This window comes from Falco peregrinus, chromosome 9 (genome assembly GCF_023634155.1).
Source record: "Falco peregrinus isolate bFalPer1 chromosome 9, bFalPer1.pri, whole genome shotgun sequence".
NCBI lineage: Eukaryota > Metazoa > Chordata > Aves > Falconiformes > Falconidae > Falco > Falco peregrinus.
In genome coordinates, this window is record NC_073729.1 from 9,888,910 (window position 1) to 9,912,429 (window position 23,520).

At 40.9% G+C, this 23,520-nt stretch overlaps 2 protein-coding genes across 6 annotated transcripts in view; one reads left to right on the forward strand and one right to left on the reverse strand.

The window, feature by feature from the left end:
- The window catches only part of AMPD3 (adenosine monophosphate deaminase 3), a 33,043-nt gene extending 15,364 nt beyond the window's left edge, over positions 1–17,679 (forward strand). For 2 of the 3 annotated variants that reach the window (XM_055814492.1, XM_055814489.1), the window contains exons 7-15: positions 6,918–7,112; positions 7,358–7,489; positions 8,359–8,522; positions 9,683–9,809; positions 10,643–10,806; positions 12,852–12,972; positions 14,938–15,111; positions 16,232–16,342; positions 17,255–17,679. In XM_055814492.1, coding sequence (XP_055670467.1) covers positions 6,918–7,112; positions 7,358–7,489; positions 8,359–8,522; positions 9,683–9,809; positions 10,643–10,806; positions 12,852–12,972; positions 14,938–15,111; positions 16,232–16,342; positions 17,255–17,431 — 1,365 coding nt within the window. In that variant the 3' untranslated portion in view covers positions 17,432–17,679. The other variant, XM_055814490.1, reaches the window with a different exon arrangement.
- Positions 17,680–23,342: 5,663 nt separating this feature from the next.
- The window catches only part of LYVE1 (lymphatic vessel endothelial hyaluronan receptor 1), a 29,172-nt gene continuing 28,994 nt past the window's right edge, over positions 23,343–23,520 (reverse strand). For all 3 annotated transcript variants that reach the window (XR_008748824.1, XR_008748823.1, XR_008748822.1), the window contains one exon: positions 23,343–23,501. The gene's annotated coding sequence lies outside the window, so the exon portion shown is untranslated. The remainder of the gene's footprint in view (positions 23,502–23,520) is intronic.

Genomic DNA, 23,520 nt, shown 5'->3' on the forward strand with positions numbered 1-23,520 from the left:
ATTCTATAAATCTCTCGAAATACCGAATTAAATTAATAATGTCTGCTTTTTAAATGTCTAATAAAAGCCCCGTGAATGAACACTGAATCTATACCATAACTTCCCTGAACTTTGATTCATTCTGAGGTTGATTTTTTTCTTTTTTTTTCCCCCCTCGTTAGCTAGTTACTGACTTTAGTGATGAAATTCGGTTTCACCATATAAACACAAGGTGGTAGTGAATGGGAAGACTTATGGGTTAGCATCAGATTTAGAGGACAGGAATGCCTCTGTTAGCGTACATGTAACGGTGCCTTACTGCTGCTAACTGGCAGTAAAGCTGTATTTTGTGCTTTCAAAACACTGTGCATACTACTGTCTTGCAGAGATTCTGAGGTAAATTCTTGTGTCTACCCTCAGACTTGCAAGTGAGCACAAAGTACTGATCAGGCAGAAAGGCATCAGTCAAGGGGCAGAGCGTGCCCGCAGTGAGTTTGCTGATGATACAGACCTGGGAGGAGCGGCTGGTTCCCCAGAGGCTGCGCTGCCATTCAGCGGGACCGGGACAGGCTGGAGAGCTGGGCGGAGAGGGACCTCATGAGGTTCAGCAAAGGCAGGGTAAGGGCCTGCACCGAGGGAGGGACGACCCCGGGCACCAGCACGGGCCGGGGCTTGACCTGCTGGAGGCAGCTCTGCGGAGAAGGCCCTGGCAGTCCCGGTGGGCAGCAAGTTGCCCGGAGCCAGCGGCGTGCCCTCGCGGCCAGGAGGGCCAGCGGGACCCCGGGGTGCACGAGGAGGCGCGTGGCCGGCAGGTCGAGGGGGGTGATCCCGCCCCTCTGCTCTGCCCTGGTGAGGCCGCACCTGGGGTGCCGCGTCCAGTGCTGGGCTCCCCAGTTCAGGAGAGACGGGGAACTGCTGGAGAGGGGCCGGCGGAGGGCGGAGAAGATGATGAGGGCACTGGAGCATCTCCCTGATGAGGAAGGGCTGAGGGAGCTGGGCCTGTTCAGCCTGCAGAAGAGAAGGCTGAGGGGGATCTTATGGGTGTCTACAAATATCTCAGGGGCGAGAGTCAAGAGGACCGGGCCAGGCTCTTCTCAGAGGTGCCCCGCGACAGGACAAGGGGCAACGGGCACAAACCGCAACACAGGAAGTTCCTTCTGAGTATGAGGAAGAACTGGAGAGGCTGTGGAGTCTCCTTCTCTGGAGACATCCAAAACTCGCCTGGACACAATTCTGTGCAGCCTGCTCTAGGTGCACCTGCTTTAGCAGGGGGTTGGATCTCCAGAGGTCCCCTCCAACCCTGCCATAGGTGCAATCCTGTGAGTCATTATAATGCAAAAATTCTATAGCGACCACATAAAAGAAAGCTTTTCCTCTGTTCTTTCTTTTAGTAATCAAAAGAACAGGAAGATAAATTTCTTTGTCTTCATAGCAGTGTGTTTCTGTATTCATGTGAGTACAAACATTATAGGGCTTGATTCCATGCAATTTGCAATGCGTACAGCCAAACAAGAAGCTGGAGACACAGGGATTTGCATCTCCTGTCTCCCTTGTTCTGGATGGCCTGAGTATGAATTAGAAAAGCTCCTGAGGGGCTCAGCCCAGCTCTAGGGATTATTTTGGCTGCCAGGTACATTACTGTGCTACCCTAGGGCAGAGTATTTTGTGTCTTTTGCCTCTCATGCCTGTTACAGGGCTGCAAGGAAAGAATCAAGCTCATTGTATAAAGCTGTTGCATCCTGTCTGAAAAGCTAATGCAGTATGAATGTATCAGTAAGCAGGGAATCTAGCAGTGGGATGTGGAATGATTTCCCATCAATCCAGCACTGAAGTAAAGACTGCAGAGGATTCAGTGTCAAGTTCATGAAGCCCATAGCCGTTGGGGTGGAAGTATTTATGAGTTAAAGTGAATGTGTTTAGAAAACCAGGTGGCTTGCAGCTGTGGATACTACTAATCTATGCACTGGAAGAGTTCAGTATCATTACAAGGGCTGCCCTTGGCATTTGTTTTTGCTGTATTTATCACTGTGAATGTAGAGCATATGCCCAATTCGCTGCAGTGCTCTATTTCTGATGCACACAGATAAGCATCCATAAAATAGAGCAGAAATGGATTTTTTTGGAGATTTGAGAGACAGTGGAAGGAAAGAGAAGTAGTGCGGGAAGACGAGGGAGGCAGAGAGGTTTAGGGAGGTGGGTGCTGGTGAGACACGATTTGGAGGGCAGCTTCTTCAGGCTGTAAGTTGTACACAGGTGTAACCGTCTTGACTGAGAAGTACAAGCATTTAATCTGCAGAGCCTGCAGACAGAATGGCGTAGGTGGGCAGGTCAGTAAGGAAAGGAACAGGCGAGCCTGAACTGAGATGTGGAGGAAGCCTAAGTTGGCTTCGTTACATGGAGAATTGCTCAGCGAATTCTACAGTCCTTTAATGGCAAGAAAAGTGATGTCCATCATTGCTTGAGTGAGATGATGGAATTAAGAGAACTAAGGAAACCTTTGCGTTAATAATTCTTTTTATTTGTTAAAAAGGTGAGTTTGCTGAGGGCACGTTATGTGTTCCAGCACAGGTTTCTGACAGTAGTCGTATTTCTTCTTTTCATTGACGATTAATGTGACCTTGAGTAAAAGGTTTCCTCCTGGGGGGAGGGGAGAATAAGAACTGATCAGGAAGTTTGGCTAAGGATGTGCAGCTGAGGGTTTTTTCTGCTAAAGGGAAATTAGGCTGGAGTGGCAGTCTAACAATTTTGTAAATGCAAGCAGAATGTTTGCAAATAGAAGGAAAATGACTTTGTGGTAGGGGCTTGTTACTCATAGCCCAGAAAAGCCTCAGCTTACTTCATGTACTGTATGAAGAACAAAATCATAGCAGCTTCAAATGTGACTGGTTTTGTCTTATTTTGGAGGAGGGAGAAGGCAAAGGGGGCATTTGTCACCCTTACATGAACTCAGTCTATTCAGATTATTTTAGTAGATGCCTTTCATAATAAATAACAATGAAATTAGTAACAATTTCTTAGCATAACATTTCAAATAAAAATAATAATAAAAAATATCCCTAACCAAATCAGACCATATAAGCTATGTCTTAGGATTCTGTGTTTAGATGCTTCATTTAGATAGGCTTGCACCCTGAATTGTGAAACGCACAAAAGCATACACACCAATTATGTCCTAGGGTAGGTCAAAGCTCAAGTCATTAAAACTTTCCATGAAGTTGCATTGCTTCTAAAAAACAATGAAGAAAAAGCTGTGTGATACTCCGTAAGACTTCTGTTGTTACTGAATTTGCTGCTTACCTAAAGTTTAGAATATACTAGGTAGTTTAAAAATGTAGCCAAAGTACCACATATTTACTGGTAAAAGCATGAAAGAGACTCCAGAAAAGCCTTTTTACTCCTGGGAAAAAAATACATTCAGGGAGAAGGATGAGGGAAAATTAAAAAAAATTAAAAAAAAAAAAAAAAAAAAGGAAAATCTTGGTTCTTGGAGAATAAGCCTGGTGTGGCTAGCTCAGCTACAGAGCTGTGTGTGATATGCTTGCAGGGACAGCAGAAGATCTGACAGGAGCTTATTGAATTGGAGAGGCATATTTGAGGTAATTATTTCTCAAAGGCAAGCCAGACTTTAAAAGAAATGCAGTTAGTACTGTGTCATGTGATCCTTGCATACAAAAGAAACAAAATGTCTCCTTGCTTTCTGTCCTTGCCCTCCTAACAATAGTGAATTCATGTTGATTTAAATAAAGAGGAAGTGTTTTGGTTCAGTTTGGTTTTTTTCAGGACTCATTAATTCCAGTAGCTGAGCCACCACTGGAAATAGTGCTTTCTGAAATGCAATAAACGACATTTACTCAGGTTCCCTACACCTGTTACTGTATGCCTATGACTTGCTTTTCCTGAATGTTTAGAGTTTATAGGGCATCCATTAACTGTTATTTCACTCTTCTATATAAGGTGACTAAGCCTTGTAGTTAGTAGTATTTCACTGGTCCGGGAAGAGTTGAAACTATTTGTTTCTAAAACAGATTATTAACCTGAGTAAGCATATATATGTGTAATGCACTTGGGTTCAAACGTCTATACAAGTACTCTGAGGAGTATAATAATATATTAAGTAGAGCTGTTTTTACTGTTTTGGACACAGCATTGTTTACTGTGCATTAGTAATGAACTTCATGTTGTGTGCTTTGAGATAGTAATATGTTTCTTGCTTTTTCATTTAGCTTTAAAGTGTCTAGCATATTCAAACAAGGCAGTGATTAACAATGCAATGTTAATGTTTAGGATTCAGTTTATATCCTAGTCTTTGGTAATGCTATTAATGTTCACGTGGAGATAGATTTACTCGTAGAAGGCTGCAACAACTTCTGTATTGATAAGCTGCAAATTGAATGACTACACGTGCCAAGTAAAACAGTGGCATTTCTGTGGACCGTGTGTTGTAACATAAGCTGAGGTTTAGATTGCAGAAGTATGGCTGTTACTTACTCAGACGTTCCGTAATCTGTTTCCTACTGATCCCTAAAAGCAGATCAGGATGTCAGCTACTTCTGTTGGTGGAATCTGAAAGCTGCAGACACAGTCACTACACAAAGGGTGCACTGGTCTCATGTTGTGCATGTCCGTGTTTGCAGTTTCCTGGACAGAAGAGTCCTGGATGAGAGTCCCTGCAGAGCTGTAGGTTCCATGACTCCTTATAGCTGGTTTATCTGAGAATCCCTTCTAATGCGACTTCCCACATACAGGCTATGCGGCTCTTGTTGGGAGCATATCCCTGGGAACACTAGTTATTTGTGTTTTAAAAAGCACATGGTGCAGCGGGTTCAAACTGCTCCAGTGTAGTAAGTATCTTTAGGAACTTGTACCAATGTCAGCATCCACCTTTGGTTCTTGTTACATCATTGCCCGTGAGATTGAAAAGCCATCTTTCTGCCTCGTGGTCTCTTTTGAATGTGCAAGTACCTGCATACAGTTGATGAAGTTAACTCTCCAAATGCATCCTGAAAGCCAAAAAAAGTTTCATTTTTACAGTCATGTGGCAATGTGGGTTTTCCAGCTCTTATTTCCCTTTGTGAGATTTCTTGGGAATGTTGTCAGTATTCAGGGTTTTTTTAAACCTTTGAATGTAGACAGCAAAACTGGATGCGTTCCGACAGCTGTATTACCAGTGTTGTGCAGAAGCAAGATTATTTTTTATTTCTTCTTTGAACCTCCTTTCTTACTGTGTATGAGGCGTTAGAGTAACCATTTCCACTAGTTTCACATAAGACTTTGTGGTAATGTGTTACTTGTAATGATTCCAAACCATCTCTTACCAATATGTAGGACAGTGGTGCTTTTTAGACTTACCTGAACAATCCTGCCCTTGTGATGCATCATCTTGAAACTTGTATTACAAACTGCCTTGCTTCCTGCTCCTTCTGCAGAACCGTCTGCGGTAAGATTTGTCTCTAGCACCAGGCAGATGTTAGAATGAGTGAAAGCTGGGATTGCTTCTGACCACATCCCAGCGCTCATGGCCCTCTGTGTCCAGGCAGGGCCTGGGCTGGAGGGAATGGGAAGGTCAGCAGACGGGTCGCAGCACTGTGGCTCCTGGGTGAGCTGAACTGCTGCTGCTAGGGCTTGGCAGGCAATTTCAGAGTCTTGTCAAGCTGTCCCCAGGGCCATTGTGTGTCAGCTGTGAAATCTAATCAGTGGTTTGGTTTGTTCTGGTTTTAAACTGATAGGAGCTTGTCGGTAATTTAATTGTTTTGCCTCGGACATAGATTAGCCTGTTCTGTTGTTCAATCAGAATTTCTCAAGGAAGTTCAAAGCAAACGGACCCTGGAGCAGCAGCTCTGCTGCTCCACACACTGGATATTCCTGTGCCGTTGGATTCCTGAAGGCCATTATCCTGGCGAAGGCTTGTTCTTCCCTTTCAGGTACTGCATCCTTAGGAACTACAATTAGTATTACCTGCCTTTTCAAACAAGAAGAAATTGGTGAATATACCTGGTTTTCTTCTATTCTTTCTCAGTGTAGTTAATAAACCTTTGACTGCAGGGAGCCACAACTGATTTGTTATGCTTACCTGCTGGAGGTGCATAAGGAATTACACACGCTGAAGGGAAAACTTAAATCCACAAACCAACCTCCAAATCTCATTGGGTGTTTCTCTGGATTGTGTTCTAATATAGGCTGCTCAAATAGCAGTGCAAGCTTCTGAGCAAAAGAAAAGCATACCTATGGAAACTATTGGCTTCTTGTCAATTTTTTTTTAAAAATGGGACTTCAACAAAAACCTGAAGGAGTGCTCTCAGCCCTGCTGTGAAGCTTGCACCTCCCTTGGTGTGTGAAGAGATCTGAAAAAACTGAAAAATCTGTCAGCATCATGAGTTGCTGTATTATAATTAAACTTGGAAAAAATAGTGACAAAATCTCTCATGTGTACATTTTGCAGTTCTGGTGACCTAAGATGTTTCATGTGGTTGAAATACAAAAACGAATTATGCTTTTGGAAATGGCTGAGAATTTCAGGTCCTTTCAGTGAGAGAGGATGGTTATAACTACAGTCTATAACTGGAAAGACATCATCGATTCATGGATGGAATAAAAGGATACTGAAGGATCAGAGTGTCCTTTGAGAAAGTATCAAATTTAATCTGAACCTCGGTTCTGTGATTGGCACTTACAACGCATCTTAACTTTTTGAAAATATTCTTGTTTAAATAGGAAACTATTAATTGAGGGCTATTTTATTTATAGTTCTGCTTATTGAATAAGTCCTCCAAAACCAAAATCTTACAGTTCTGAAATATTTTGACTTGCTTAGGTACTAATCCATTTGTTACTTAAGGAATATTTTAGAAGGCTTCAGTCATTGTTGTCACTGACATAGATACTCGCTAATTTAAGTTTATGTATATGGATGATGATCATGAATAACCTTTTGATTTCAGGTTGATACTCATATCCATGCTGCTGCTTGCATGAACCAGAAACACTTACTGAGGTTTATTAAGCACACCTATCAAACGGAGCCTGACAGGATTGTTGCAGAGAAAAAAGGCAAGAAAATGACTTTAAAGCAAGTCTTCGAAAGCCTTCACATGGACCCTTACGACCTCACTGTAGACTCTTTAGATGTCCATGCAGTAAGTCTATTAAAGTGGCAGATAAACAAGAAAAAGCTAAGTTTTCTAAGTGTGAAATTCTGGTTTCTACATCTTTTGCTTGATAACTTATTAAATCATAATTTGAACTCATGCGTTACTTTGCATGTTTAAAGTAAGTTAGCCTAGGCTTTTTCTTTTCCGTGCCTTTTATTGTTAGGCAATGTAATTTATAAACTGTCGTGTGTACTTAAGACAGTGGTTATTTGGGTTTTTTCCTCCTCCAGGGTCGTCAAACATTTCATCGATTTGACAAATTCAATTCCAAGTACAATCCAGTTGGTGCCAGTGAGCTGAGGGACTTGTATTTGAAAACTGAGAACTACATTGGTGGAGAATATTTTGCTCGTATGGTCAAGGTAATTAAGTTTCAAGCTTTTCCAGCTGTAGAAAAATGAAGGTTTGTAAAAGATCTGTGACGTTGTAATTGTACCTAGAACTAACACTGTGGTTAAGTGATTCCGAGTATTGGGCTTACTCTAGCAGCTGATCACAGAAAGAGCTCTTCTAAGTCAGCCACTGCTGCTTTCTAAATAATTTTATGAATTAGAAACTCAAGCACATAGCCTGTGTAGGAGTTCAAAGCAGAGTTCTGTGCAGTTTCAAACTAATGGAGAGCAGCCAAGGGTCAGTTTACTGGCTTAGAATCTTGTTAGGATGTAGTTGGATAGTAGTAGCTGCTAGGGAAGGAGGAGCTAGGGAAGCACCTCTGCATAAATCTAGATCTGCACATGCATGCACAGGCTTCAAATTAATTTCTTACAATAAAAGGATTAGTAGTTTTCATGAACTAGATGTCAGTGCTCCTTAAATGTACAGAAGCGCTTGTCTAAAATCAATAGTCTTAAAATTGCTTACTACCATGGATTCTGGGTCACACTCTGCATTGGTCTGCATATTTTATGTAGTCGTTTACTACAGTTTAAATAGTATAATTCTCATGTACCGGTTTTAAACATCGGTCTTGCAAAGGTGTTAGTAATTAACTGCACAAGAATATTGTCCTCTAAATCTAGGTGTTACAGTTAGATATACTCATATCTGAGATAGCTTGCTAGTAGAATATTTAGATGCCTAAAATAAAAAAATAATAGACAAGAGATTCCCTTTACCTTTAAAGGATGACAATACAGTTATGTCTGGTCTGAGGAAAATACAATGATTATATTACTAGCTGTAAATGATCTTTAGTGTCCATATTAAAGCAAATATATTTATTACTTAATAGGAAGTAGCCCGTGAACTAGAAGAAAGTAAGTACCAGTATACAGAACCCCGCTTATCCATTTATGGACGGTCTCCAGATGAATGGCTGAACTTGGCAAAATGGTTCATTAAGCATAAAGTTTATTCCCCTAATATGCGCTGGATAATTCAGGTTCCCAGAATCTAGTAAGTAATCAGGAGCTCTTGGTAATTTTAATAGTTTGAAATCATACCGATGACTTGTTTTAATTTCTGATATTTTCTAGATGGTTTATGAGCTGTCCTGTAGTTGTACTTTATAAGTCACAGTCTGGGAATTCATTCTTGACCATTGCTGCAGTTTTCCTGACAGACTGGGAGGGGAAGACAGGAGATAGGGTTTGAATCTACTCTTTTTGAAGCTATTCAAAACTACTGTGAATCACTTGTAGTCTGAAGATACTAAACCTAAAAATTACAACTGGGTGAAGTTAAGCTGCGTTCAAAGTCAAGTTAAAATACAATTTAGTAATGACTATAAATGAACTCTTGAATTCCATAGAAGAGTAGAATATACTCTTTTTTTTTCTTTACAAACAGTTTACAAACTGTTATCAAACTTCCTCAAGATAGTGACTAAAGGACAGTGAACTTGGAAACGCAACCCAGATTGCTGGTTTGAAGGTTAAATCAGTATCAGTTTTTCTTCGTTTTTAAGCATCCTTTGGGACTTTATTGAATGGTTCTTTGTTTCTAATGCTGTATACTGTAATACAGTCTCCCATGATAATTTTGTCATCCTCAATAGCTGAGCTTCATGTTTTCGCTGTCATGGTCACGTATATCCCCCAGAGTGAGTTTCTCATTAGGGAGAAAGTTTCTCTCCTTCAGTTTTTTACGTAGCAATTCCTTACTTACATAGTAGAGTCAACACTTTCAAAGTCATGTGAACATGACACACTGAAGTACTGTTCCTCTTTTCTGAGAGGCTCACTAAAGCGGAACATTCTACTTTCATTTGGAGCAGCTACAGCTTTGGAAAACAGAATCTTTCATGAGAGGTAATTCCTTATCTCCCTTATTAGTACTTGGATTGCTGTAAGGGAAGGGGTCACCATTCTTGAGATAGTGTCTCCATTTTTTGAGCAGTCGAGAGCTTCAGCAAAGCCTGGATGAGGTAGAGTGCCAGGCAGCACAGGCAACAGAGCACAGAGACCATCCCTGCCCTGACATAAACTTTTAATTTCTGAATCCTGGTAGAACTGAAGCTGTAGAAATATACACAAATAATAGAAACTATGGAAGTGGAGAAGAAATAGAAACTGATTAAAGAATGATCACAACTGTGTATATTTTTTCCCCTTCAGTGACATATTTAGGTCAAAAAATATTCTGCCTAGTTTTGGGAAGATGTTGGAGAACATCTTCGTACCTTTGTTTGAAGCAACAATCAATCCCAAAGAGCACAAAGAATTGCACCTTTTCCTCAAATACGTAAGTGTGTTTGAATTTTCTGTCTTACCTGAAATGGATCCTCTCCTACTCATAAATTTTGTTTGTCCACAGCTGTTCCCAAACACTAAAAAAAGCTTCTTTCTCCGTAGATTACTTGTATTATTGTTTTAAATCCCTTACATACAATTTAATAAAAGCCTGGATAAGGTTCTGTTGTCAGATAGTTGCCGTATATTCCCTCAGAAACAGCTCAACAGCTATTTATTTGTCCTCTCACTAATCCTCTCTATAAAGAACGACCAAAAAATGCTCGCATGCTCTTGTGCAGAGGGAACATCGTAATCCAGGATGTGCACTTTGGGTTTGCCTCTGGGACTGGCCTCCAAAAAGGAGGCAACCAAAAGGCAGCACTGTGTAGATCCTGAAGGGACTCGGGAGAGGTGGGGACGTAGCTGCTGGGACATGATTAAGAGACATTTCTGACTATGCCCCCACTCAGAACTCTGAGGTTTCCTGGGAGCCTCTGGCCTCTTCAGCTGCTTTTCAAATAACAAAGCAGAAGAGTTTAAAAGATTATAATCTGGATCTGAGGGAGTCTTACAGGCCTGTGCCCTCCACAGCGGCCTGAAGGTGTTCGTGCACCTAGGTCTCCTATTTGCCTCTGATCACAAAAATGGGAGAAACTTCCTTCAAGAAAACCCTTCATTCCTGCGGTCGGCATGGTGTCCCAGGAGGGCAGAGCAGCAGGACTGCTAGTATAAGGAGGGAAACCAAGAAGGAGGACTAGATGCTTTCCACAAGCGAGTCCTGAAGCAAGAGTAAGTAACGCTGAAGTTTGCTTGCTGATTTCTGTGAATCTCTTCTCCCACCAGGTGACTGGTTTTGACAGTGTTGATGATGAATCCAAACATAGTGGCCATATGTTCTCTGACAAGAGCCTTAACCCTGACCTCTGGACCAGCGAGAAGAATCCCCCGTATAGCTATTATCTGTATTATATGTACGTGAACATCATGTTGCTAAACAACCTTAGGAGGTAAGTAGTCAATTTTCTCTTTCACAAGCTTCTAGAAAGAAAAATCAATAATCTTGGTCTTGGTCTAAGTCAAGTGTCTAGACTGGGTATCTTTTGAAGCAGTGGTTATCTTGCATTATTTTAAAGAGTCCAAGAGGCGTACATGAGTTATTTTGAAAATGCTAACAGCAAAATGAATTCAAATGAAATATTCAGAAATTGTAAAGACATCAGATTAATATCTTCGTTTGATATTTGTGTGTATTTTTTTTGTGTGAATTCCTTACACCTGAATATGTCAACCAAAGCAAAAGAAGAAATCCCACAAAATTAACTTGTGGATCTTTGCTTGGATTTACAGTGGATTTCCACATATAAGGTACCTCTTGGTAGCTTGCCATCTCCTGGTAATTTAAGAGATACAAAGTTACGCTGTGAAATACTGGTTTACGGACTGCTGCCGTTATCAAAGATAGACAAAGGAGGATATAATTATGAACTGCACATCTGACTAACTTAACTTTAGTGTGCTGCTTGACTCATTCAGTTTTACTACTTTTGAGACCAATGTCTAGGCAAGTAACACGGAGAGTAATGACACTGAATGTGAGGTCATGACTGTAAAAGCAGATTTTGGCATCAGGCTCAGTAAAGCCTGAAATTCAACTTGAGGTTATGTTCCCGACTTTGTGGCTGACTCACTGAGTGATCTGCACAGCTGACTCAGACTGAGGCACAGCGATGCTATCCATTCATATTACGGTCTCATCGCTTACCTTGCAAGGATTTGATTAATTATTATTTATAAACCATGTTGGGATTTTTTTAATAGGTGTACAGATTAGTCATTTTAACAGGTCTTATCCAAGTTAACGTGCAAAATGTTACTTCTCTCCCACTGCTACTCAAGCATTTCTTTCTCTACCACCCTATGTAATCAAAACTCAAAATAAAAACACCCACCTTAAATGACCTTGTACCTGCAACAAACAGGCCTAATGGAAAGGGCACACTGCAGCAGGTACCGAAGTCATCCCTTTCTCCTGACTTTCTTTACATTCTCTGTAGTATGTTTTGGGTTTTTTTTCTTTTCCAAAGACAGATTCTGTCAGAGCTTACATATTTCTTTTTTTTACCTCAAGACCATTTCAACTACTGTTTGAAAATCTCCTTAGATAATCATTAAATGTTGTTTACAGCTAGGTGAGATAATGACATAATTCATCAATGAGTCAGTAAAACTGTTCACCCTCTTAAACAGACTGAGTGTTTGAGGCACATCCATTACAACATTGTTTTATACTTCTGGTAGCATTAGCAAAGCCAGCGAGGACGGATTGCATCCTCGCATCCATTTGCATGAGAAATAGTACTAAACATCCATCCTAGAACCTCCTTATACTCTAGCAGTCCTTGTTAAATTCTTTGAACATCTTCAAATACTTATGGGTCATTTGTCTGCACTGAATAACAGTGTCCATTATAACCCAAAACCCAGCATAATTTTTAATATAGATGATTTAAAAAGTAATACTAGAAATTACAGTGTGAAGTCTAGTGTAATGACTTCCACCCCTAGATCCTCTCTGTGCTGCCGAGGGTGTGGGTTTATGCAGAGGTTAACCTGGTGAGATGGCAGGTTATCACACGGGGTAGAGTTAGCTAACTCTCGGCAGTGTGCTTCCACTTCTTCCTGCACTTTGAATCTAGGAATGATGCAGCCGCAGGCTGCCTCAGTTCACTCAGCTTGCCATCTGCCAGTTCCCTCAACTGGAATCAGTTCAGTAACTGTTCACCCAGAAGCTCAACAATTGCTAAACAAGATGTAAGTAGGGAAGGAAAGAAGGAAGGAACAAGTATGTCAGGTGGTGGAAGGGGCTTGACTAGAGGGACCCTTCTGATAGCAGCCCACAGGTAGGCCTGATTAGATGTCACGTCAAACTGTATGAGAAAATGTAACTTTAATTTTTTTTTTCTTCAAATTCCCATATAGATGATAATTACATACAGAACAGATGAAGAATGGTGCATTTTTTGTTAGTGGAACTTGTTTTTAATTTCCTCAGGGAAAGAGGCATGTGTACTTTCCTGTTTCGACCTCACTGTGGAGAAGCTGGGTCTATCACACACCTTGTGTCAGCCTTTCTGACAGCAGACAACATTTCTCACGGATTGCTCTTGAAGAAGGTACTGCTTGGTTGCTCACCTGAACTAACTACTCACTGCTTAGACATCAGTCACTAGTTCAAACAGCAGTCCCCGAATGGACTTCATCTGGGCAACCCAAAACTAATTTTCTTAGCAGGCCACACGTAACTCTTCGCTTTGATCTGAACCCCTCTGTGGAGTGGTGTGCTCAGCTCTGAGGCACCTAGCATAAGGACATGGACCTTGTTGGAGTGAGTCCAGACAAGGCCATGAAGGTGACCAGAGGGCTGGAGCAGCTCTCCCACGAAGACGGGCTGGGGGAGCTGGCGTTGTTCAGCCTGGAGAGGAGAAGGCTCCAGGGAGACCTTACAGCCGCCTTCCAGCACCTAAAGGGGCCTCCAAGAAAGCTGGAGAGGGACTTTTTACAAGGGCGTGTAGTGATAGGACAAGGGGGAATGGCTTTAAGCTGAAAGGGGGCAGGTTTAGATTAGGGATTAGGAAGAAATTCTTCACTGTGAGGGCAGCGAGACACTGGGACAGGCTGCCCAGAGCAGCTGTGGATGCTCCATCCCTGGCAGTGTCCAAGGCCAGGCTGGACGGGGCTGGGGGCAACCTGGGCTGGTGGGAGGGGTCCCTGCCCATGGCAGGGGGTTGGGACTAGGTGATCTTGAAGGTCCCTTCCAACCCAAACCATTCTCATTTAAGCTACAGAAACAGAAAGCTTGTCCTAAGTGAATATTTTAAAGCTCTGTCTTTTTAGGGAAGGTGAATGTTCAGATATGTCAAAGACTTGGTGGCACCTGGGTTTGGTTACTCCAAGCAGAGCTAAAATTGCGTGGAGAAAACTGCTTAGACCTGTTTCTGGTCCCTGGTTTAGGTCCCAGAAGAATTTAAGGAAAGTTCTAGTCTCTTCTTTATAGGGACATTATAGGGTCATTTTCTCTGACTGGCATCCCTGTACTTCAGGGTTCATTCAGAAGTTCATTAAGGTTTTGATTATTTATATCTAAGACTAACTGGGATCACTTGATCAAGAAATTTAACATAGCTGTATAGCACAGCGATACTTTATATACAACTTCATTGTTATGACAGGACAAACGTTATCATTCCTGACTTATCAGTTAATAAAAACCGTAACACAACTCATCCCCAGGCCAGTTTTGTAATTAAAATAATTGGTCAGTGGGTGGCAGACTTGCACTGAGTTTATTGTAACTTTCTGGCAAGTGGTGTCTTCTAAGCTGGATTTTCTGGTTAATGCTGGAAAAATCTCTCTGTATGTTTCAACATATCCAAGAACAAAGAAAAAATCTGCCTAATATCATGTCTGATGTTATGCTCAGAACCAGTAATTCCTAAAATTAGACCCTGAAAGAGGAGTAGTAAGGCTGTATGTGACCAAAGCATTCTCCTCGTCGCTCTGTCCCGTTTAGCCTGGTGCCATAACCTGGCATAGCAGATAATAGTAAAGGCACTTGTTAGGGTCACAGGTTGGTTAAGCCAAAAATAGTAATAAAGATGAGGTGACCACAGATTATTTATATCATGTGCAACAGCAGCACATGACTTCTAATAAATTAACACTTATTCTGCTCCTAAGACTTACCTATTGGACTGCAGTTTTGAAAAGAAGAAATTGCCTAGTAGTCCTTACCCATCTGTTATTGGTGACTTTCAGGTTTTGGGGACAGGTATGCAGTTAGTATCAAATACAGTGCCCTTAATAATCATACATACTTAATAATCTACAGTAATTGTTAGTCACCAATTTTTAAAAAAGATGACATTTATGTTAAAGAATGTAAATTATTTTTGTAAAGATCAGTAACATTTAAAATTCAGACTTTCAAGTGTTTTCTAAAGAAGTGAGAGTTTAGTGTCAAGCTAATTTTTTTGGTCTTAGTCCTCCCTCTGTAATGCCGTTTCCATTTTGTCCAAGGGAAATCCTTTTTTTCATTATGCCATAGTACCGTTAAATGCTGACTGTGCTTTGTTTTGCAGAGTCCTGTCCTCCAGTATCTTTATTATCTTGCACAAATACCCATTGCTATGTCTCCACTTAGTAACAACAGCCTGTTCCTCGAGTACTCGAAAAATCCACTACGGGAATTTCTACACAAGGGACTTCACGTCTCCCTCTCCACAGATGACCCTATGCAGTTTCATTATACAAAGGTAGGAATTGCAAAAAGCGCTTTTCTGTGCATTTGGCAACAGTACCACATAGGCCCAGAATGACCCGAAAGCTATTTTGTATTGTTGCTTAGGCTATAAATTTTCATTTCTTTCAGTCACTTCATTCATTACTACTCTTCATTCTCAGTCTGCTACTCACTGTTAGGTTTCAGGGGGAAATGTCTGATTTCCTAATTGTGTTTCTTTTGTACTCTTGCCTCTCCAGTGTTGGCTGTTGAAGTATAGAATGAAGGATGAGGCTGAAGGGAGGTTTGAGCCTTCATAAACAATCCTCTAGAGTGCCAGGAAAGTCCAGTTTCCTTACTAATAAATCTGGGGAAGTACATCACAAAAACACGATGCAGAATCTCGGAAGATGACGTATGAGCTGTTTGCTCAGTGAACTGAAACTGATTCTTGCCCTTGGGTGGCCTGGCAGGACAGAAGTGCCTGGCCACTGCTCTGGATGCCCTGGTTTTGTGGTTGGCACTGACCCGAGTCATGCTGTGCCTTGAGAGTGGCCTGTGTGCTGCTCACTTGTCAGTGTCCTGAGGACAAGCTGAGCTCTGGTGTGCTTCACCCAGGCTGGCTTCTGGCCTGTGACACATCTCTGCTGGAAAAGCCAGAGCTTCTGTGGGGGCTTTCTGCATGACGTAACGCAGTGCCAGCAGGGTTACACGTAGTGTGGAAGATCCTCAGCTGTGAGCCCACTAGAGTCAGACCCAGCCTTCTCGTGTGGAAGGTCAGAACTGAGAAATTGCCCTGCTATCTCTCTACGTACTATTCGTTACAGATTTACTAGATCCTCCGAGGTGTTTATATACCCTGGGATCTCATTTGAAACTGTCTAAGAAATGTTTCTAAGGATCTGGACTGCAGGCTGCAATTTCTTAGACTAAGAGAACTGGATACCCAGTGCCTGTTAATTATTTAACAGTTGCCCTTGGGAAATTTGAAATAAACAATTCTGCTACTAATTGTGATGTTAAAGTCCTAAACTTCTAATTTTTCACAGCTATCTAAAGAGCATGTAGAAATTCCTTGATTTGTAATGAGTACGTATCCTCATTCACATCTTATTTATGTGTAATTTAATATTAAACATATTTTGGTGATACAGGAAGCTCTCATGGAAGAATATGCGATTGCAGCCCAGGTGTGGAAACTAAGTACCTGTGACTTATGCGAGATAGCAAGAAACAGCGTACTGCAGAGTGGATTGTCAGATAAGGTAATTGTGGCTAAAAAAAATCTTATTTTGTGAATATTAGGGCAAATCAGAACTGACAAGTCAGCAGTCTGAAAATTAAATAGTAGATTCTTATGTATTTGTGTACATCCGTGTCCTCTTTTCTGAAATATTTGCTAACTATCTGCTATGCAGTCTTACATTAAAAAAATATTAACGTTACATTTTTCCTCATTAGCTTTGTTTTGGAATTCCCCAAACCTGCAGAGACCAGGTGCCTGTCTCTGCTCAGTTCTGCCTCCAGTCCCAAAACTTTGTGTGATGTCTTGCGTTGAGTAAAAACAACCTGTGTGTCATAAGCAAGACACTTTTTTGCTTAGAAGGGAATAATGGGGAAAATATTGTGGTTTAGATAGGCAGTCAGGTTAGATTAGATTCCCTTTTGCCTCTAAAATTTTATACATCCATGGCTTTCTCTAGGAGTTCAGAGCATCCTCTCTTCTATGTCACTTTCAAACATTCCTGGCAGGGAGCTGGTATGTGAAGGGTCTTTAGAAATACATGCTGTTGTTCCTTCCGCTATTCTCTAGCGTCAAGTACTAATTTTCCTCTTGTGCAGTATTTAACTAATAAAAGAACCCTAAGCCTCTTTTTGTACCCTTCACATGAAAGATGCAGTAGTGAAGACCGAATGCTAGGACAAAGGGTTTGAGCAAGTCAGACTGGGCATACTGCTGGGTATATATAATAATAAATTCTTAGTAAAGAATTCTTATATATAAACTTTGGCCTTCAAATCTCCCAAACTGGTTAAGACTCTGAGGTAAATTGCAATGGCCAGCTGGCTGAAGCTGCACTGGTTTTTACTTGCACTGGAGTCATTCAACGAATAAATGCTCAGTTACGCAGTAAATCAGAGCAGTTGAACTGACCTCTTCCTATTCATGTTCACAGGAGAAACAGAAATTCTTAGGGGTGAATTATTGTAAAGAAGGGCCTGAGGGAAACGACATTCGAAAGACAAATGTTGCACAGATCCGGATGGCCTTCAGGTATGAGACACTGTGCAATGAACTTAGTTTCCTGTCTGATGCTATGAGAACAGAAGAGATTTCTACTCTGTCAAAGTAGTTACAAACTTGAAGAAACCAAAACATTTCACTCTGAAGCAGGATAAGATGCTAATTAACATGGAATCATCCATCTTTGATGCTACCAAGACGTAACAGTACAGAGAAAACCAGAGTATCTATGGGAGGTAAACAGCACTTGCTGTCATCTTTTACTGCATTATTCTCACTGCAAAAGTTTCAGTTCCTACAAACATTAAGCTTTGTAAGATTGCTGTAAATATTAAATGCAAACTCAGAATCATGTAATCTTTGTTTCATACTGTCTTAACTGCGTGCTATATTGTAACCTGGAAAAAAACCAGAGAATATTCATAGCATCTGTGATCTGCACCTTAGAATGCTGCAGATGCCGATAGTACACACGCACCTCTTTCTGTCCTGCTAGTCTCAGTAGCAATCATGGCATTTAGCACTTGCAAGGCGAATCCTTCATTCATTAGCCGTTTGTATGGGGTGCATAATTGTGAGGCTGCCCTTTCATTCTGGAAGGTGTTTAGACACAGTTTTTATCGTGCCATTTCAACAGTTACACTGGAAAACAAGAAAAACCAAAATCTGGTAGTTTTGTTTAATGACTAATGAATTACTTCCTGTTGTCATGCAGGATGTCTATGAAGAACAGCAGATTAATGCTTTTTAATCCAGTAAGTAGAAAATGTGGTGTCAAAATCATCACTATTGTACATTGTAATAACGAGTCTAATATTGCAAAAACTTTGCCTTGAAAGTTGAGAACACTTTTCTATTGCTTTGTAATAGGAATATGTGGATATGCCAGTTCAAATTACTTAGAAATTTATGCAGATAGTTTTAGTTGCATGTAAAGAGAAATTTTTTACTCGAACAAAGAAGTGTTCTTATGAATCAGCGGTAGAAATGCCAGACCTGGGTTCTGGTCCTACTTCTGGCATCTTTTTACACGTTTGTGTTAGTTTATATTTTAGTTGAATGAGAAGTCGAACTGTCTATTTATATAGAACCAGCCCACTTGAAATATGTAATTTCAAATCATGTTATGTTAAACGTCTTATTTATGATGGAGTGGCTAGTAAAATATGGCTACTGGAGTATTTATCACTTTCAACCTTTCTTCTATTTGCTCATCCTTCTTCAGCCACAGTACTAGCCCTCTGGAAAGTATTAAAGGCAATAACATGATAGCATCTATGCACCGTAGAAGCTGCATGTAGTTTCATACCAAAAAGGTATGTTGATGCCTGTAAGTCCAACGTTATGCTACTTCATTTGAAGGCCTCTAGTCCCTAAGCGAGGATCTTGAGCCTATAGTTAAGAGACCCGGGTATTGTGTACACAGGGAGGTTTGGCACCTTAGAACAGGAATTCAGAATTAATGCATTAAAAGCAAATAATGAGTAGTAGGTGATCAAGCCTCACTAGACTTCGAACCTGAATGTTTTACCGTATCAGACATCTTGTGCCACTTGTCTTCTGGGGCGCAGGCACCTGCATCCTTCCTTTCAAGAGCTGATCAGGTCAGTCTCTCCCTTGTAAATGCAGCCAGTAGCAGTGGTGACATCACCAGTACCAAACAACTCGTTAATGGCATAACTGTATATAGACACCGAAGACACAGTCTCTCCTCAGGCTGCAGCAGTTCAAAGCAGTACCTACAAGGACGCTTTTTTAAATGTACCTGCTATCCGGAATGGTGATTGCAGGGAAATGGCACCAAAGTAAGGGAAGGAGGAATTCCTTATCACCTCCTATAGCTGCATAGCCCTGTAGGAGAGATTACACCTAAAGACCCTTAGGAAACAGCCTGGCCATAAGGCAGCTCCGAGAGAGACCAGAGACATGGGAGCAGAGTTCTGGCCATGCAGTGACCGCTGCCGTTAGCCAGTGTCACCCAGAGGGAAGTGCAGTGATTGCAGATTTTCTTCCTCCAAAGGATGGTCACAGACAGGCGGGGCGAGCCTTGACTGTAGCTCTTCCACGACCCAGCCTAGGGCCTGCTGTGTGCAGCTAGTGCCACGCTTTGTATTGCTTGTGCAGCTAAGAAGCGTGTGAAACAGTGCTGCTACCCTGCTCAACTGTGTGACAATAAAACTGTCCCAAGTTCTTAGTCAGCACTGCCTGTCGGCCTCTGTTAAAAAATCTTAGCAGCCTGTACAATGCATTATCAGCGTTGATGAGTGCAGTGTTCTTAGGATTTTCTTAAGAAATCTGAAAACAGCGGTTCAATCATTTTAGCTGCATAAACTGTCTTGTTTTCATTACAACTTAATAATAAATTATCAACATAACATTATTTACCTGAGAAAAGCATCTGCATCTAGGCTAAACAAGCAACATGCTTGGTTTGAAGAATTTAAATTGTAAGTAGTTTCATCTGATAAACATTGCTTTACTTGGGTTGCTTCACCTGAGATTGCTACTAGTGCTGCTTTTGTTGTCACTTGATTTCTTACTTAGTTTTCTTAATATTATACTGAATTTGTATATGTTTTAATACCTTTTCAGCTTTCCTTACCTCAAACAATCAGGTTTTAACATGTCTGCAGCTCTTACTAAAGAAAAACAAAACTGGATATGAATATTATGAATTTTCATATGAAAATGAATGGATATGAATTAATAGACAGCAATCGGAATTTCGAAAATAATAACGATGACACGCCAGTGGCTATGACCACAAGTTCTGCTCTCTGTGCTTCCTTGTGTGCTGCTTTTAAGGATAAATCGAGCTAGTTGTGTTATATTTAGGGAAACGAACCATCCTTTCAAGCTTCCACTATATCATCTGTTTTAGTCATCTTGTAGTTAGGCAAACGTTACTGATTCTCAAGTTCAGTTCTTCAGCTTCTTTTTAAAAAGCTGCACTTAAATTCTGGCGTACGGCTGCTCAAAGCAACCTTGGGGTATGTACATAACGGAGGCAGATCCAGCATGAACGCTGCTGTACACATCTACTCAAATGCAACACAGGGCAGTTGCTAATTCCGCCCCCCTGACGGGGTTCAGTTCAAACCTGGTTTTACTCAGGCAGAGGGGGACTGGAACATCACTGCAGCTGGTGACAGGGGTGGGTGTTGCTTCAGAAAGGAAGAATATCCTGTTTTCTCAGCATGTCATTGGTGTTAAGGTTCAAGTGTTATTCAAGACCTCCTTAAATCTGCTAGCTCCGAGCATTTTATACTTTCACCTAAAATGGTTAATTATGATTATTTGATGTTTACAACATAACTAAACAATTTCTAGCGATGCTCTTCCATTCCGTTACATTACTTTAGCAAACTCAAGGCATTTGCTTTGCCACTGGATAATGCAGAGCTACTTTATCTTCTCATATAATTGTTCTTTACTTGTGGCTAACCCTTCTGTTCCGTTTGCCTAGTTTAAGTCTGAAAAAGCTGGGTCAGGGGAGGAATGTCTGTAAAAACTTTTTTCTCTCTGTGCCTGGATTAAATGATGTTTATCTTTTGCCTCTTGTGGAAGCATTAAACAATAATAAATAAATTATAAAAGACTATGGTTAGGGTTTTTGTGTGTGTATACCTCTCACTAAAATTGTAGCTGCACAAAATCTCTGCATTTCAGTCAAACTGAAAAACCTATGCAATTACACTGTTAGCAGTATAGAAGACTAAACTGAAATTAAGGACTACTACAGCATGAAAAGTGAAAGAAAACAACCATTGAAGACAGAGAAGCGGCAATATTTAGGAGAAGGAGCTAAAAGCTTAGCTGACTTAAAGCAGCTTAGTGTTACTGAAAACCAGCGGTTTGGTTTGTGCCAAGGGAAGACCTGCCACCAAGTCCTGAAGTGAAACTATTGCAGGGCTGCCCCCACTGGCTCTCCATGCCCTGGTTCCCTGCTCATCCAAACTGGGCATCAGGGCAGGGCACGCGGCACCTCTTCCTGATCCCCAGGCCTCATCTTGACATGAAACAGAGTCAAACCACCTGAATTTGGGAGGAGGAAAGCAGTTCCAGCACTCCCAGTTAAAACAACAGCACAGCTTTATCTGACGAAACACAGCTAAGCTGCCAACAAGTGACCAATGGAAATAAATAGTTCATATCAACATAGACATTCTGCTACAGCCAGAGATGACTTCTGAGGAGAAAAAAGTTTAACACAAATTACTTTCTACATAGGAAATGTAATAAAGTTTTTTAGATGAAGATTAAAATGCGTCTCTCTCTCTTTATACAAACCCTTTTTTTCTGTACACAAGCAGCACTCGTGAAGCACAAGAGCAAAGATTCACCTGTAACTGAACAGTGCGTACCTCTCCCCAGACCTCTCAAAGCACTAAATACCAACGTTATGCAGCACAGACAGTAGTACATACAATAGTGAGGCACCAACACTGCTAATCCATTAATCATTAACTATGACGAAGGGGTACCATGTCACATAAAAAAAAATGTTTTTTTTTAAGGTCTGTTGAAGTTGGTTGGAATCACACTAGCACGGAAGTGCAGACTGTTGTATCAAAACCCTACCTTGCTCCATGAATAATCAAATTCCAGAAGGGCAGGCTTCTGACTGGGTTAGGCTTAATTCCTAAGAACACCTTGTATGTTTAAATAGCACTTTGAACCAAAGAAGAGTGCTCATTTAATTACCTGTTGGACAGCATTCTTCATTCCAGACTCACACCGGGCAAAGCTCTATCCAACTTCACAAAACTGGTAAATTTTTACTAAATTTCAGGCCTACAAACCCCATGCCCAGCTTTTAATATTTTAACCTTGATAGTTAGGTTAGTGAGGTAAGCAATCACCTGTTAATTAGCATCTTGACAGCTCTGATACAAAAGTCAAATGTGCTGTCAGACCCCTCAGAGACACACACCCAGTTCACTTCAGCTACACACAGCAACAGAAAATGAATGTTCGGTCTTTACAGTATGCTGCTGTATGACAGATTCTAGACCTTAGTACCAAACATCTGAAGAAGTGACAATTGAAAAAAATTCAGTTTTGAAATAACCGATTTTTAAGACACACAAGAAAGCAGAATTCCATTAACCCACTTAAAACAGGTGAGGATAAAACATTATGGTATCTTCAAGAATGGTTTAACAACAGAAAAAATAACTACTGTAATATGAGTCACAATACAATTAATTCTATTGCAGAGCACGTGTACTTAGTGGGTACAAAATTAAAAGAATTGTGTAAATGCAGCGTTAAGGCCAGACAGGTTAACATAGAGCTCCCACTTACGTCAAGCATCTCTAAGGCTCCCTGAGGAAGCTACTGTTCGAGGGTTCAGGGGGGGACACAAAGCACCGTTAAGATGCTCCTCCTAAAAATCATGCATTTGGCACACACATCTGTGGAGGGGCAGAATTCACGAGTCCAGTTCAAACCTACAGCACAGAGATCTCACTGCTTGCCTTGCATTTCCAGAACTGGAATGAGTATGGATTGGAAAACCTTTACCATCACATACAGAACTGTCTTTAAAGGAAAGGGAAAGGTATTTAAGGTAAATAATGCCATTTCCCACTAAAACCAAAACTGTGCACATTACATTAATATGGTGTCTAAACTTGAAACCTAGGAAATACAAGTTTTTGTTAATTCCTCAAGTATACCCACCGTCTAGTGTGTCTGTCAGCTGGTAGGTTCTCCGGTTTTAACTTCCTGATCTGTTAATTCATTCCTCTCCCATTTCTCAATTGGCTTTGAAAGATCAAAAAAGATAAACCAAGTAACCAGACAGAGGAAACAGTTGGGTTAATTACATACTTCAATTCTTACTGAAAAACAGGGAAAATCAGGAGAAGAAAGAATACTTCAAACCATACCATACTTAAGCTTTAAAATACTAGTAGAAACATGATGGAATAACTTGGGGGGAAAAAGCAAATCACTCTTCTCTGGAATAAATAAATAAATAAATAGAAAAAAATCCTTTTCCAAAGGAAACCTGCTCCTCAATATTGTCTTTTATTGTTACTTGTTTTGACAAGAAAAAGAGAAGAATCAGACTGAGTCCTTTTTGCAGGGCTGCATTTACGCTACCTTGTTAATACCACACTTCAAAGTTTAGGAGACATCTGACTCACATGGCATCCTTTTAACCACAGCACCTGTACAATGGAATCGTAT